The sequence below is a fragment of the Pseudophryne corroboree genome, chromosome 9, assembly GCF_028390025.1.
Source record: "Pseudophryne corroboree isolate aPseCor3 chromosome 9, aPseCor3.hap2, whole genome shotgun sequence".
Classification (NCBI taxonomy): domain Eukaryota; kingdom Metazoa; phylum Chordata; class Amphibia; order Anura; family Myobatrachidae; genus Pseudophryne; species Pseudophryne corroboree.
In genome coordinates this window covers 111,284,266-111,301,166 of record NC_086452.1, presented here as the reverse complement: position 1 = coordinate 111,301,166, position 16,901 = coordinate 111,284,266, and the positions used below count along the sequence as shown (strand labels likewise).

Here is a 16,901-nt window from a genome sequence, read left to right as displayed (position 1 = left end):
CACCGAGGGTATTTACCAAGGTGATGGCCGAAATGATGATACTCCTTCGAAAAAAGGGAGTTTTAATTATCCCATACTTGGACGATCTCCTGATAAAGGCGAGGTCCAGGGAGCAGTTGTTGGTCGGGGTAGCACTATTTCGGGAGGTGCTACAACTGCACAGTTGGATTCTAAATATTCCAAAGTCACAGCTGGTCCCTACGACACGTCTACTGTTCCTGGGGATGGTTCTGGACACAGTCCAGAAAAAAGTGTTTCTCCCAGAGGAAAAAGCCAAGGAGCTGTCATCTCTAGTCAGAGGCCTCCTGAAACCAAAACAGGTGTCGGTGCGTCACTGCACGCGAGTCCTGGGAAAGATGGTAGCTTCCTACGAAGCAATTCCATTCGACAGGTTCCATGCCAGAACTTTTCAGTGGGACCTGTTGGACCAATGGTCCGGATCGCATCTTCAAATGCATCGGCTGATAACCCTGTCTCCACGGACCAGGGTGTCTCTGCTGTGGTGGCTGCAGAGTGCTCATCTCAGAGAGGGCCGCAGATTCGGCATACAGGACTGGGTCCTGGTGACCACAGATGCCAGCCTTCGAGGCCGGGGGGCAGTCACACAGGGAAGAAACTTCCAAGGACTATGGTCAAGTCAGGAGATTTCCCTACACATAAATGTTCTGGAACTAAGGGCAATTTACAATGCCCTAAGTCAGGCAAAACCCCTGCTTCAAAACCAGCCGGTACTGATCCAGTCAGACAACATCACGGCGGTCGCCCATGTAAACCGACAGGGCGGCACGAGAAGCAGGACGGCGATGACAGAAGCCACAAGGATTCTCCGATGGGCGGAAAATCACGTGTTAGCACTGTCAGCAGTGTTCATTCCGGGAGTGGACAACTGGGAAGCAGACTTCCTCAGCAGGCACGACCTCCACCCGGGAGAGTGGGGACTTCATCTAGAAGTCTTCCAACTGATTGTAAACCGTTGGGAAAGGCCACAGGTGGACATGATGGCATCCTGCCTAAACAAAAAGCTAAAAAAGTATTGCGCCAGGTCAAGAGACCCGCAGGCGATAGCTGTGGACGCTCTAGTGACACCGTGGGTGTACCGGTCGGTTTATGTGTTCCCTCCTCTTCCTCTCATACCAAAGGTACTGAGGATAATAAGGAGAAGAGGAGTAAGAACTATACTCATTGTTCCGGATTGGCCAAGAAGAGCTTGGTACCCGGAACTTCAAGAAATGATGTCAGAGGACCCATGGCCTCTGCCGCTCAGACAGGACCTGCTGCAGCAAGGGCCCTGTCTGTTCCAAGACTTACCGCGGCTGCGTTTGACGGCATGGGGGTTGAATACCGGATCCTGAAGGAAAAGGGCATTCCGGAGGAAGTCATTCCTACGCTGATTAAAGCTAGGAAAGAAGTAACCGCAAACCATTATCACCACATATGGCGAAAATATGTTGCGTGGTATGAGGCCAGGAAGGCCCCAACGGAAGAATTTCAGCTGGGTCGTTTCCTGCACTTTCTACAGTCAGGGGTGACTATGGGCCTAAAATTGGGTTCCATTAAGGTCCAGATTTCGGCTCTTTTGATTTTCTTCCAGAAAGAACTGGCTTCACTACCTGAAGTTCAAACTTTTGTTAAGGGAGTGCTGCATATTCAGCCCCCTTTTGTGCCTCCAGTGGCACCTTGGGATCTCAACGGGGTGTTGGATTTCCTAAAGTCACATTGGTTTGAGCCACTTAAGACCGTGGATTTGAAGTATCTCACATGGAAAGTGGTCATGTTGTTGGCCTTGGCTTCGGCCAGGCGTGTATCAGAATTGGCGGCTTTGTCATGTAAAAGCCCTTATCTGATTTTCCATATGGATAGGGCAGAATTGAGGACTCGTCCTCAGTTTCTCCCTAAGGTGGTATCCGCTTTTCACTTGAACCAACCTATTGTGCCTGCGGCTACTAGGGACTTGGAGGACTCCAAGTTACTGGACGTAGTCAGGGCCTTGAAAATTTATGTTTCCAGGACAGCTGGAGTCAGGAAGACTGACTCGCTATTTATCCTGTATGCACCCAACAAACTGGGTGCTCCTGCTTCGAAGCAGACTATTGCTCGCTGGATTTGTAGCACAATTCAGCTTGCGCATTCTGCGGCTGGCCTGCCGCAGCCTAAATCTGTGAAAGCCCATTCCACGAGGAAGGTGGGCTCTTCTTGGGCGGCTGCCCGAGGGGTCTCGGCTTTACAACTTTGCCGAGCTGCTACTTGGTCAGGGGCAAACACGTTTGCAAAATTCTACAAATTTGATACCCTGGCTGAGGAGGACCTTGAGTTCTCTCATTCGGTGCTGCAGAGTCATCCGCACTCTCCCGCCCGTTTGGGAGCTTTGGTATAATCCCCATGGTCCTTACGGAGTCCCAGCATCCACTTAGGACGTTAGAGAAAATAAGATTTTACTCACTGGTAAATCTATTTCTCGTAGTCCGTAGTGGATGCTGGGCGCCCGTCCCAAGTGCGGACTGTCTGCAATGCTTGTATATAGTTATTGTTACCTAAAGGGTTATTGTTGAGCCATCTGTTGAGAGGCTCTGTTATGTTCATACTGTTAACTGGGTATAATATCACGAGTTATACGGTGTGATTGGTGTGGCTGGTATGAGTCTTACCCGGGATTCAAAATCCTTCCTTATTGTGTCAGCTCTTCCGGGCACAGTATCCTAACTGAGGTCTGGAGGAGGGTCATAGTGGGAGGAGCCAGTGCACACCAGTTAGTCCTAAAGCTTTCTTAGTTGTGCCCAGTCTCCTGCGGAGCCGCTATTCCCCATGGTCCTTACGGAGTCCCAGCATCCACTACGGACTACGAGAAATAGATTTACCGGTGAGTAAAATCTTATTTTAACTGTACCTATTTACATTTTAGGGTGTTACATATATCCCCTTTTGAAATATGCGTGTCCTCACGCATCCCAGGAGCCTTCTTCTAACAACTTTACACTGATACAGAAATATCCCTATAACAGTTATGTTCGGTATCTCAAGGGTAGGACACCCTTGGTGCTGCGCTCCGACCTCCTAACGGTTAATTCAGCAATATTTTCGTCTGACTGGTCAACCATTCTACAGGGAATAACCTCGTTATCTACCGTTCGGTCTACTAGAGGTGTGGGAATTGTACCTCTAGCGAGGCTCAAAGGGATGGGTCCGCACATGTACATCAGTAAATCTATGGGATCTTTAAAAGGGGTATCCCCAGAGAATCTCCGTTCCTCATTCTCACATGTGCCCTCGGATAGCAAGTCTGGAACCTCTGTAGTACATAACTTCAACTGTTCCCGAGATACTGTGCTGACAGGTCCACCATGGACTTTCTGAATCTGATAAGTATAAAATTTATCAGTAGGAACGCCAAGCACAACATATGGGATTCTTTCCCAGAGGGTATCCAATTTGTTGGATCGGTGATTCTTTCTTCTCCAGACTTTGTCCCCTATTTGCAGAGGGATGGCTCTAGCTCCCTCATTATAATTCTTTTCTTGAAGTTGACGCACCGTTTCCATACGTTTCTGTAGGATATCTCTCGCAACAGCCATGCGGTCTTGGTGTTCGCTCACCCAATTGGTTTGGAAGGTGTCCGTCTCAGTCACTCCAGGAGGCAACTCCAAATCTTTCGGGAGTTTTCCGTGCCTTCCGAACATTAAATAAAAGGGTGTAAATCCTGTGGAACAATGTTCAGTGTTATTGTATAAAGTAGCTGGGGCATTGCACAGCCCGAAGGGCATTCAATCAAATTCGAAGAGGCCCATTGGGGTCGTAAAGGCAGTCTTTTCTCGGTCTCCTGGGGCCATCGGGATTTGCCAGTACCCACTGGTCAAATCAAGAGTAGAAAAAAATCTTGCCGTTTTTAACGCAGCCAGAGATTCCTCTATCCGGGGTAGTGGGTACGCGTCTTTATGTGTGACTGCGTTTAGTTTCCGGTAGTCGACACAGAATCGTAAGCTACCATCCTTTCTCTAACGTCCTAGTGGATGCTGGGGACTCCGTAAGGACCATGGGGAATAGCGGGCTCCGCAGGAGACTGGGCACTCTAAAGAAAGATTTAGTACTATCTGGTGTGCACTGGCTCCTCCCTCTATGCCCCTCCTCCAGACCTCAGTTAGAATCTGTGCCCGGACAGAGCTGGGTGCTTTTAGTGAGCTCTCCTGAGCTTGCTAATAAGAAAGTATTTTAGTTAGGTTTTTTTTTTTTTCAGAGAGCTTCTGCTGGCAACAGACTCTGCTACGTGGGACTGAGGGGAGAGAAGCAAACCTACTAACTGCGGCTAGGTTGCGCTTCTTAGGCTACTGGACACCATTAGCTCCAGAGGGATCGAACACAGGACCTGTCCTTGTCGTCCGTTCCCGGAGCCGCGCCGCCGTCCCCCTCGCAGAGCCAGAAGACAGAAGCCGGCAGAAGCGGAGAAGACATCGAAATCAGCGGCAGAAGACTCCTGTCTTCACATGAGGTAGCGCACAGCACTGCAGCTGTGCGCCATTGCGCCCACACTAACCCACACACTCCGGTCACTGTAGGGCGCAGGGGGGGGGCGCCCTGGGCAGCAATTGATACCTCCTGGCGAAAGCTGCATATAGACAGTGGGACACTGTTATATGTATGAGCCCCCGCCATTTATTTTACAAAAAATCACGGGACAGAAGCCCGCCGCTGAGGGGGCGGGGCCTTCTTCCTCAGCACTCACCAGCGCCATTTTCCTTCCACAGCTCCGCTGAGAGGAAGCTCCCCAGGCTCTCCCCTGCAGAATCACGGTAGAAGGGTAAAAAAGAGAGGGGGGGGGGGGCACATAAATTTAGGCGCATTAATCATAATACAGCAGCTACTGGGTAAACACTAAGTTACTGTGTGATCCCTGGGTTATATAGCGCTGGGGTGTGTGCTGGCATACTCTCTCTCTGTCTCTCCAAAAGGCCTTGTGGGGGTCCTGTCCTCATTTAGAGCTTCCCCTGTGTGTGTGGTGTGTCGGTACGCGTGTGTTGACATGTTTGACGAAGAGGGCTATGTGGAGGCAGAGCAAGTGCAGTTGACTGACGTGTCGCCGCCGACGGTGCCGACACCTGATTGGATGGATATGTGGAAGGTGTTAAATGATAATGTAAACTCCTTACATAAAAGGTTGGATAAAGCTGATACCTCGGGCCAGTCAGGGTCTCAACCCATGCCTGATCCTACAGCGCAGAGGCCCTCAGGGTCTCAAAAGCGCCCACTATCCAAAATGGTTGACACAGATGTCGACACGGATTCTGACTCCAGTGTCGACGACGATGATGCAAAATTGCAACCGAAAATGACAAAAGCTATACCTTACATGATTATAGCGATGAAGGGTGTTTTACACATATCAGAGGTAAACCCTGTCCCTGACAAGAGGGTTTATATGTATGGGGAGAAAAAGCAAGAGGTGACTTTTCCCCCTTAACATGAGTTAAATGAGTTATGTGAAAGAGCGTGGGATTCCCCAGATAAGAAAGTCCTGATTTCCAAAAGGTTACTTATGGCGTACCCTTTCCCGCCAGAGGACAGGGTGCGCTGGGAATCCTCACCTAGTGTAGATAAAGCTCTGACACGCTTATCTAAAAAGGTGGCCCTGCCGTCACAGGATACGACCGCCCTAAAGGATCCTGCAGATAGGAAGCAGAAAAGTATCCTGAAATCTGTTTATACACATTCAGGGACTCTACTGAGGCCGGCAATTGCGTCGGCGTGGATGTGTAGTGCTGTAGCAGCGTGGACAGATAATCTGTCTGAGGAAATGGATACCTTGGACAGGGATACCATTATGCTGACCCTGGGGCATATAAAAGACACTGTCCTATATATGAGGGATGCCCAGAGGGACATTTGCCTACTGGGCTCTAGAATTAATGCAATGTCAATTTCTGCCAGGAGGGCCCTGTGGACTCGGCAGTGGACAGGTGATGCAGACTCCAAAAAACACATGGAGGTGTTACCTTACAAGGGTGAGGAATTGTTTGGGGACGGTTTCTCGGACCTGGTTTCCACAGCTAGTGCTGGGAAGTCAAACTTTTTGCCATATATTCCCTCACAACCTAAGAAAGCACAGTATTACCAAATGCAGTCCTTTCGCGCACAAAGAAGCAAGAAGGTCAGAGGTGCTTCCTTTCTTGCTAGAGGCAGGGGTAGAGGAAAAAAGCTGCACCTTACAGCTAGTTCCCAGGAACAGAAGTCCTTCCCGGCTTCCACTAAATCCACCGCATGACGCTCGGGCTCCACGGGTGGGGCCAGGAGCGGTGGGGGCGCTCACAGGTGGATCCCTGGGCTATACAGATTGTGTCTCAGGGATACAAGCTGGAATTCGAGGTGATGCCCCCTCAACGTTACCTAAAATCGGCCCTGCCTGCTTCCCCCATAGAAAGGGAAGTAGTGGTAGCGGCAATTGACAAGCTATTTCTCCAGCAGGTGGTGGTAAAGGTTCCCCTTCTTCAACAGGGAAAGGGATACTATTCCACAATGTTTGTGGTACCGAAACCGGACAGTTCGGTCAGACCTATATTAAATTTAAAGTCCCTGAACATTTATCTGAAAAGATTCAAGTTCAAAATGGAATCGCTCAGAGCGGTCATTGCAAGCCTGGAAGAGGGGGATTTTATGGTGTCTCTGGACATCAAGGATGCTTACTTGCATGTCCCCATTTATCCGCCTCATCAGGAGTACCTCAGATTTGTGGTACAGGACTGTCATTACCAATTCCAGACGTTGCCGTTTGGGCTCGCCACGGCACCGAGAATATTTACCAAGGTAATGGCAGAAATGATGGTGATCCTGAGAAAGCAAGGAGTCACAGTTATCCCATACTTGGACGATCTCCTCATAAAGGCGAGGTTGAGGGAGCAGTTGCAGATCAGCGTAGCGCACTCTCAGGAAGTGTTGCAACAGCATGGCTGGATTCTGAATATCCCAAAGTCGCAGCTGATTCCTACGACGCGTCTGCCCTTTCTGGGCATGATTCTGGACACAGACCAGAAGAAGATGTTTCTCCCGCCGGAGAAGGCGCAAGAGCTTGTGACTCTAGTCAGAGACCTCTTAAAACCGAAACAGGTGTCGGTGCATCACTGCACGCGAGTCCTGGGAAAGATGGTGGCATCGTACAAAGCCATTCCCTTCGGCAGGTTCCATGCGAGGATCTTTCAATGGGATCTGTTGGACAAATGGTCCAAATCGCACCTTCAGATGCATCGGCTGATCACCTTGTCCCCCAGGGCCAGGGTGTCTCTTCTGTGGTGGCTACAGAGTGCTTACCTTCTCGAGGGCCGCAGGTTCGGCATACAGGACTGGGTCCTGGCGACCACGGATGCGAGCCTCCGAGGGTGGGGGGCAGTCACAGGAGGCTTGTCTGCACGTAAATATCCTGGAACTAAGGGCCATATTCAACGCCCTGAGTCAAGCGGAGCCCCTACTTCGCAACCAACCGGTGCTGATTCAGTCAGACAACATCACCGCGGTGGCTCATGTAAACCGCCAGGGCGGCACAAGAAGCAGAGTCGCGATGGCGGAAGCCACCAGGATTCTTCGGTGGGCGGAGAATCACGTACAAGCACTGTCAGCAGTGTTCATTCCGGGGGTGGACAACTGGGAAGCAGACTTCCTCAGCAGGCACGACCTTCACCCGGGACAGTGGGGACTTCATCACGAAGTCTTCATTCAGATTACAAATCGATGGGAACTGCCACAGGTAGACATGATGGCGTCCCGTCTCAACAAAAAGCTACAACGGTATTGCGCCAGGTCAAGAGACCCTCAGGCGATAGCTGTGGACGCCCTGGTAACACCGTGGGTGTTCCAGTCGGTCTATGTGTTTCCTCCTCTTCCTCTCATACCCAAGGTGCTGAGAATCGTAAGAAGAAGAGGAGTGAGAACAATACTCATTGTTCCGGATTGGCCAAGAAGGCCTTGGTACCCGGAACTGCAAGAAATGCTCACAGAGGACCCATGACCTCTGCCTCTCAGACAGGACCTGTTGCAACAGGGGCCCTGCCTGTTCCAAGACTTACCGCGGCTGCGTTTGACGGCATGGCGGTTGAACGCCGGATCCTAGCGGAAAAAGGCATTCCGGAGGAAGTTATTCCTACGCTGATAAAGGCTAGGAATGACGTGACAGCAAAGCATTATCACTGCATATGGCGAAAATATGTTGCTTGGTGTGAGGCCAGGAAGGCCCCTACAGAGGAATTCCAACTGGGCAGATTTCTGCACTTTCTACAGTCTGGAGTGACTATGGGCTTGAAGTTGGAATCCATAAAGGTCCAGATTTCGGCCCTATCCATTTTCTTTCAAAAGGAACTGACGTCTCTTCCTGAAGTTCAGACGTTTGTTAAGGGAGTGCTGCATATTCAGCCCCCTTTTGTGCCACCAGTGGCACCTTGAGATCTCAACGTGGTGTTGGGTTTCCTAAAATCCCACTGGTTTGAACCACTTAAGACCGTGGAGCTAAAGTATCTCACGTGGAAGGTGGTCATGCTATTGGCCTTAGCTTCGGCTAGGCGTGTGTCAGAATTGGCGGCTTTGTCTTGTAAAAGCCCCTATCTGGTTTTTCATATGGACAGGGCAGAATTGCGGACTCGTCCCCAATTTCTGCCAAAGGTCGTGTCATCTTTTCATTTGAACCAACCTATTGTAGTGCCTGCGGCTACTCGTGACTTGGAGGATTCCAGGTTACTAGATGTAGTCAGGGCCTTGAAGATTTATGTAGCCAGAACGGCTGGAGTCAGGAAAACTGACTCGCTGTTTATCCTATATCCCCCCAACAAGTTGGGGGCTCCTGCTTCAAAGCAAACCGTTGCCCACTGGATCTGTAACACGATTCAGCAGGCTCATTCTGCGGCTGTATTGCCGCATCCAAAATCAGTGAAAGCCCATTCCACAAGGAAGGTGGGCTCTTCTTGGGCGGCTGCCCGAGGGGTCTCGGCTTTACAGCTTTGCCGAGCTGCTACTTGGTCGGGTTCAAACACATTTGCAAAATTCTACAAGTTTGATACCCTGGCTGAGGAGGACCTTGAGTTTGCCCATTCGGTGCTACAGAGTCATCCGCACTCTCCCGCCCGTTTGGGAGCTTTGGTATAATCCCCATGGTCCTTACGGAGTCCCCAGCATCCACTAGGACGTTAGAGAAAATAAGATTTTACTCACCGGTAAATCTATTTCTCGTAGTCCGTATTGGATGCTGGGCGCCCGTCCTTAGTGCGGACTTTCTGCAGTACGTGTACATAGTTATTGCTTAATAATGGGTTATGTTATGTTGGCATCCATTGTTGATGCCCTGTTGTTGTTCATACTGTTGACTGGATAAGTGTATCAGAAGTTATACGGTGTGATTGGTGTGGCTGGTATGAGTCTTACCCGGGATTCCAAAATCTTTTCCTTATAATGTCTGCTCTTCCGGGCACAATTTCCTTAACTGAGGTCTAGAGGAGGGGCATAGAGGGAGGAGCCAGTGCACACCAGATAGTACTAAATCTTTCTTTAGAGTGCCCAGTCTCCTGCGGAGCCCGCTATTCCCCATGGTCCTTACGGAGTCCCCAGCATCCACTACGGACTACGAGAAATAGAAATAGATTTACCGGTGAGTAAAATCTTATTTTTTCTTTACAATCACTATGGGAGCTGCCCAGGGACTGTGGCTTTCATGAATTACCCCCGATTCCTTCATTTCGGTGAGCATCTTCCGTACTGGTTGGTACAGGGTCGGAGGCAATGGCCGGTGTCTTTCTTTAATGGGTGGGTTAGTCCCGGTGGGGATATGATGGTAAATATTTTCCGCTTTGCCAAAGTCTGCTGAATGCTGGCTAAAGGTCCCCACATGTTTTCGTACAATATGAAGAACTCCTTCTCGCTGCTCTAACGAGGTATCGGCATCACCAATCTGCATTTCTGTCCACCACGGTGTCTCGCAGCACATCGTATCTTGATGGATCACCGGTATACTGTCAGTAAAAACATCCTGGAAATTAATATGAATGATCCGGGCCACTGGACAATTTCTGAACAGCCTTATAGGATAGCTATGGGGGTTCAGGATACGCACTGGTACTCTGCCATGTTCAACTTTCACTAGGGTTCTAGCTACAGCAAAAGGGTACTTCCCTTCCTTGTCACAAGATTCAAGCATGGCCTCGTAGTCATGACCGCCGGGCCCAATCCTTGCTTTGCACCAGATGACATGTTCCGAGTTGGGTCGCAACAGTACAGGCCTACGATCAGTGAGTCTGGCCTTTCCTACTTCCCCCCCATTCATTGACAAACTTCATTTGTCCTACAAGCAGCCGCATCGTTTGCTGTATAGTTTTCCGTTCTTCCGGTGTTGCTGACCGCATTTCACGTCGGAGTGCCTCTACAAGCTCATCGGAACAGTTTCTAAGGACGTTCATTCCTAAAATAACTAGAGGCAAGTGATCACTTGATGTGGAGGTAATCAGACATCCTTGTCTCTCAAGTTTGGCTTTGCCAATGCATAAATCAGCCTCCCAATAACCTCTATATAGAATTTGTTGGCCATTGCTGGCTAGAAGTTGCAGCCAATGTGTGGGCGGGGCCATAATTTCTTGTTCATTCCAGTATTTCAAAAATTCATTTAGTCGAATGGTGGTTACTTGTGATCCAGTGTCCAGAAGAGCCGGAATAACAATCCCATTAATACTGATTTTCAAGTGGGGACACTCTCCAACGTAGCGAGGCCACCACTCGGGTGATGGTGGACCTACTGGGGCGGCTCCTCCCGAGGATCGGTCCGTTGCCTCGCCGTTTAAATTGTCACTGCTACAATTTCTTTCAATATGCCCGCTTTGTTGACACCGCCTACAAATGGGTCTTCCTTGGTCATCGAACTTATCCATTGTCCGTCGACCAGACTCACGGGGAAAATCCCAACGTACCCTGCTTCTCCCGCCCCGGTCTTGTCGCCATTCTCTACGACGGGCTCCAGCTTGTTCCTGTCGGATTTCTTTTACCTACCTTCCCAGCTCGGACATGTTTTGGACTAGTTCAGTGATCTTATCAGTAAGAAGTCCCATGGGATCCTGTCCAGACTGTGCTTGTTGGGCCACTGTTCCTTTGGATAGCATGTATTCCACTTTCATAACTTGTCCTATATTTCCTGAGTTTCCCTCCTCCAGAGTGTCAGTCGGTTTCCTCTTCTGCATCGATAGTTGGATTAAGGCCAAGAATTTGTAACACCTCCTCCTTGAATTCCGAAAATGAGTACTTTGGATGCTGACGCCTCCACATCCGGAGTTGGGTGCGCATGGTTTCCTCACGGGCCCCCTCAATAAACAAATTAATAAGCGTTTCGTCCTCCTGTACTTCTCCGCTTGAATCTTGGCCTTTATGGCTCGCATAGCTTCCTGAAGCCCCAGAGCAAAATCTCTCATGGACTCCCGAGGTCGCTGTTTTCGCGCATAGAGGCGGCCCTTAAGTTCAGCGATTGTTCGCGAATCGTAGATACTGGCTAATTTCTTAAAGATGTTGTTTACTGTTCGTCTCTCTTCATCTGACCATGCTTTCACCTCACGGCATGCGGATCCTTTCAACTGGACAACTACTATTTCTACTTGTTGAGCGTCCTTTAGTGGATATAACCGGAACATAGCTTGCATCCTATCTTTAAATTCTTTAAATGTACTGGTGCCTGATGTGCGATTATCTCCGGAAAACGTTGGTAGCCACGGCGCGCCAAAATAGTATGGCATCGTGATGGGCGATGATGCGGCTTCCATTGTAGATGTTGCTCTCCTATGGGGTGATGGGTTTATTGCCGGTAACCATCTTCGGCCTGATGCTGATGTAGGAGTCTGAGGATTGGACATTATCGATCCTGTTCGCGGACGCCAAAAATTGTACTACCTGAGGTTATGTATTTGGACGATGGGAGCCGGTACGTATGTAGATATGAACCAGATAACCTACACTCCGTATCCAAGGTGTAGGGCTTTCAAATTCTTTCAACCAGGAGAAACGGGTGACTGACACAAAAGAATCGTCACTATAACTTGTGGTAGACTAAGTAACCAATTTATTAGGATAAAATGCGATACTGGCCTATACGGCTGTAAACTCTAGCGACAGTCGCAATACAATATGATTATGAGTATTTCAACCCGAAATTGAGGAACAGGTTTACGAGTTTATTATACTGCTCCGGATTGTGTCATCACTTCACTTCAGAAGCGGGTACCTATTTTGCTAGAGGTAGAAAACATAAACATCCTAGATACAACCTTTACTAATATGCATTCTATTTCCAGGTTATCAATCATGTAAATACTAACACCTATCCTACAACTTAATAGAAGATAATACCATATCCCTTATACAAGAAAACACCTAGGAAGTATCGGCTTTCACAGGATATACCCTGTAATGATAAATACCGTAACTCAGTTCAACTAAGATGGTGCATCTGGAAGTCAGGCTAGCTTCTAATTCTCACTATTGTCTAGTGAAGCGGTGACTTATAAGTGTTGTCTCCTAATGAACACTGTATCCTATTCCTAGGAAATAGCTGGTGCACTATTGAGCTCTTGAATGGTGCAAACCCGGGTTTGTTAGTGCAGCTCTGGTTGCCTGACTTTCTCGTCCTCTGATCTTCACAGACCAAACTAGAGTAGCTATGTGATATTTTATCTTAGCACCCTCTGAGTTGGAAAATTAAGATTTCATAAAATGGGTATCATTCTGAACTTGGTGCAGTCTCTTCGGACCTTAATACAGGGGCATGTAGCAAGTTCCTCCACTCTCTGCCAGCTGATGGTGTCTAGCCTATATCTCCAATACTCTGTGCTAAATATTGTCCTTCAATTGAGGGCTGATAGTATTTGGCTGATTGGCGGCTTCTACTGACTTTTAGCCCAACATCAATATGCTCTATGGTGGAGGCGGATGCAGGCTAATTACTCTCCGGTATATGTGACAACGGTAGATGAGAGGCTATGATTCTACAGCTATTCTCTTCTACCATTAATTGGAGGGATGTGATTACAGGTATTTTTCCTCCATACACTGCCCAAAATGATCAAAGTCGGTTTAGTGAGAAACCGGTATAGGATGTTATGATAACAAGGGGTATTGTAGTGCTCTTTAATACTCAGGCAGATCTATTAGAATAATACTGCAGTCTCTGACATAACAGAAGTACATACTGTTCTGTGGCTGGAGTAAATTCTATAAGGTGGATGGCTGTTCGACTATTGTCCTCCTTACTTCAGCTGTTATAATGCAATAGGCTGTACCTTATCCTGGAGCTGCTTTTTAGCTGCGCCTCCTCCTGTCACTCCGGCTGATAACACCTCCCCTGGGGCCGACTTGCAGTGTATTCCGCCCACCTGTTGCTATAGGCGCTGGTCAGGCCCGCCTCCTACTGACACTCCTGAAGGCCTCACCTCCGCTGCTGTCTCTCTATGTGCAGGGAAGCGCCACCCCTCTCTGCTTACCAGAAGGGCCGATCCGCCTCCCGCTGCTGTCGCCGGAGTCTCGGCAAACCTCCTGCTCCTCCTGCGTGTGTCGTTCACCGGAGCTGGGAGATCACAGGTGCGTCTTCTCTTTTATGTCCGTCACCGGAGCCGGGGACTCACAGCCGCCTCTCTTCTTCGCCGTCACCCGCTCACTACGCAGCTCTCCCTCGACCGTTGTAACCGCCCGGCCCCGCGTCCGTCCTTTTCTTGTCCCTGCTTGTGCCGCTGCTCGTGGCGCTGGGGAATTCAGTGTCCTCAATCTGTTGAGTGTCCAGCTCCAACCCCCCTCCATGAGGGGAATGCTTTATTAATTAAAATTACTGCTGTACGGAGTTCACTGTTGTTTTCTCTCTATGAGGGATCCCACAACCATTGTCTTCCCTTCAGCCAGCTACATTTTTATCCCCATATAAATATATATATTTAACTGTACCTATTTACATTTTATGGTGTTACAGGTTCAGGTTGCCATAAAGGTGAAGCCTTTATGGGCCAAGTGGTTCTTATCTGCTTTCAAATTCTATGTTTTATATAATGTCAGAATCTGTGACTGTGGTACAGAAATGTCAAGTCTCCTGTTAATCCAGCTGGTTTTGTCTGCAGACATACACAGGAAGCTCGTGATATTGAGAAGGCCGCCAAGGATGCAAATGACACGGCAAATGAAGCCTACCGCCTGTTACTAAAGACTCTGGCTGCAGAGAACCAGACAGCCTCCGATATAGAAGAACTGAATAAGAAGTAAGTGACTAAGACACTTACGTCCATAAAGGATTGAAGCCTTCTGCAGCGTTCTTCAGAGCTCAGAGGTCAATGCATAAAAATTAAAAATCTGTGCTGTTTTCATAAGGTATAACCAGGCGAAGGAACTGTCCCGGGAGCTGGAGAAGCAGGCCAGCAAGGTGCACGCAGAGGCCGAGGAGGCAGGAAACCGGGCGCTCCAGATCTATGCCAATCTCACCAATGCTCCTAAAATAGACACCACAGCTTTACAGGTAAGGGGAGGTCTGAGGCTGTTATTGCCTGAAGCTTAGGTGGTGGGTACAGTAAGGAGAGGTCAGAAGTACAAATGATTTGTAATAATGAAGTTAATGATCAGTCTCCGACAGGGATCGTTTGCTTCTGTGGGAATTTATAAAGAGTGTTTTTCCCTTTTATAACTGCTGAATGAATGCTCAGAGTAGAATTAATGGATCAGTGATTTCACTGCGTAGTACTATGGAAATGTGCAGCAATAGACTGTTAATGTGTAACAACACTGGTACAGGTAAGCATGTGACACACAGCAAGCTTTACATATGTTTATCAGACCCAGTACAGAGTGGCAGATTATTATTTGTGCTTGCAGCGATGACTGCTGTGGTTTCAAACACAGATGTAAATGAGCAAAAATAAACGTAGAGTCATTCAATAGCAGTGTGCAAAAAGGGAATTACTTTGCATTAGCAGTGGAACATACCCTCAGTAGCGATGTGGGGGGGTATGGTAACATAGCCCAACACTGACACACAGTATAAATGTTCTACCCTTTCCCCCAGAATGAGGCTGGAAAGATCCAGAAGGAGGCAGAAGAGTTGGATCTGCTGATAGACAGAAAGCTGCGAGACTATGATGACCTGCGTGAGGACATGAGAGGTCGGGAGATGGAGGTCAAACGTTTGCTTGACAAAGGCAAGAGTGAACAGCAGGTGGGTCCGTTCCCCATATCTCACTGGGGCATCCTGTTCCAGCCACATACACTCCGAATCTACAATGTAAGAAGCTTTTACATCCTAAGGGGTAGATTTACGAACACTTCTAAAAATGAAGTGGTGATGTTGCTCATAGCAGCCAATTAAGTTCTAGTTATCATTTGTAGCCTAACAAAATAACAGAATTGATAGGTTGCTATAGGCAACACCTCCATTTGTCTGTTTTAGAAGCTTTAGTAAAACTTCACCTAAATGTGCTGTTGCAGTTCTGCCAACAGTGTGTCTTACAAGTTTCTGCACATGGACAAAGTGTTCATTTAAACCATGTCTGTGTTTCAACCAAAGGTTGTCCCACATCAACCAATCATTGCACAAATGCTTGTTGTTCAAGCCCATAAAACAGTTATCAGGTATTCCAGCCTAAAATGTTTGTTTTCTGCCTCTGGCCCTCATTGGTTGGTGAAGCACAGGTCTTTGATGTTCTGTGGTGCGGCCTTTTATTCATCAGAACTTCCGTTTTCCAAGTTCTACAAGGTGGCTGTTTATGTCTTCAGATGAGGCTGCCTTTGGCATGAAAGTCCTCCAGGTGGCTGTTACTACTGTGGTAACTCTCTTGTCTTGTGACGTTTGGTGCATCCCATCGTCTGTAGAGGAATAAAAGGCATCCTAGGATAGCAGACACTTTTGATAGAGCCGTGGTTCCATGAGATGGAATATAACCCATTGTCTCTGCCCCTACAGTATTGGATTATGGGATTTTAGTTCAAGATAAAGAGAAAAGAAACACTCCAGCCTCCAGTGGTATCTCGCTTACTGCTGGTGATAGTTGGTGGCAGCGGGACAGTAGAGAAACATTCACACACAGGACAAATTTGCCGTGGGCTTGTACACAGAGTTGCATCCTATCCTGATGCTGGGATCTGTCAGATCTAAGGCTAAAGCTGGTGCTGATGGCTGTGGTCACAAGTGAAGTTTAGGGCAGTACGGATGGTGTAATGGTTAGCATTACTGCCTCACAGCGCTGAGGTCATGGGTTTAATACCCACCATGGCACTAACTGTGTGGAGTTTGTATATTCTCCCCGTACTTGCGTGGGTTTCCTTCGGGTACTCCGGTTTCGTCCCACAATCCCAAAAATATACTGGTAGGTTAATTGGCTCCGAACAAAATTAACCCTAGCGTGACTGTGTGTGCGTGTACATGTGGTAGGGATTATAGATTGTAAGCTCCACTGGGGCAGGGACTGATGTGAATGGCCAAATATTCTCTGTAAAACGCTGCGGAATATGTGTGCGCTATATAAATAACTGGTAATAAATAATAAATAAAGTGATGGGCACAGCGCATTCGCATAGATGCCTTCAGCTCTGAATACCGGCGGATGTTTGCAAGGAGATGCTGGAATTGTGATTGCTTTATGTGCAATAGATTACCAGTCAAATCATTTGAACAGTTAAAAATACTTAATTGTACATTATGATGGCTACCTACAGTAACAATATTGTGAGAAATAGCTTGCATAGGTTTTTGTTTTTTTTGGAGGGTGACTAAAGTATTTGAAGAAGCAGCTCTAATCATTCTATATTGTGTTGGGCACATTGTCATTTTTTTATATTTAGAGACCAGATGCGTGTTAGCAAATGTCCCCTGAAATTCTTTTCTCAAATTTTTCTGGAATTGCAAATATGCAAACGACTACACTGCAAAGCTAGTTCCC

The 16,901-nt window shown here is 48.0% G+C and overlaps 1 protein-coding gene across 1 annotated transcript in view; it reads left to right on the top strand.

Annotated features, from left to right (window-relative positions):
- The window catches only part of LAMC1 (laminin subunit gamma 1), a 198,625-nt gene that overhangs the window by 154,012 nt on the left and 27,712 nt on the right, over positions 1-16,901 (top strand). Inside the window, exons 21-23 of the mRNA XM_063939765.1 lie at positions 14,097-14,234; positions 14,344-14,488; positions 15,032-15,181. Of these exons, the coding sequence (XP_063795835.1) occupies positions 14,097-14,234; positions 14,344-14,488; positions 15,032-15,181 (433 nt within the window). The remainder of the gene's footprint in view (positions 1-14,096; positions 14,235-14,343; positions 14,489-15,031; positions 15,182-16,901) is intronic.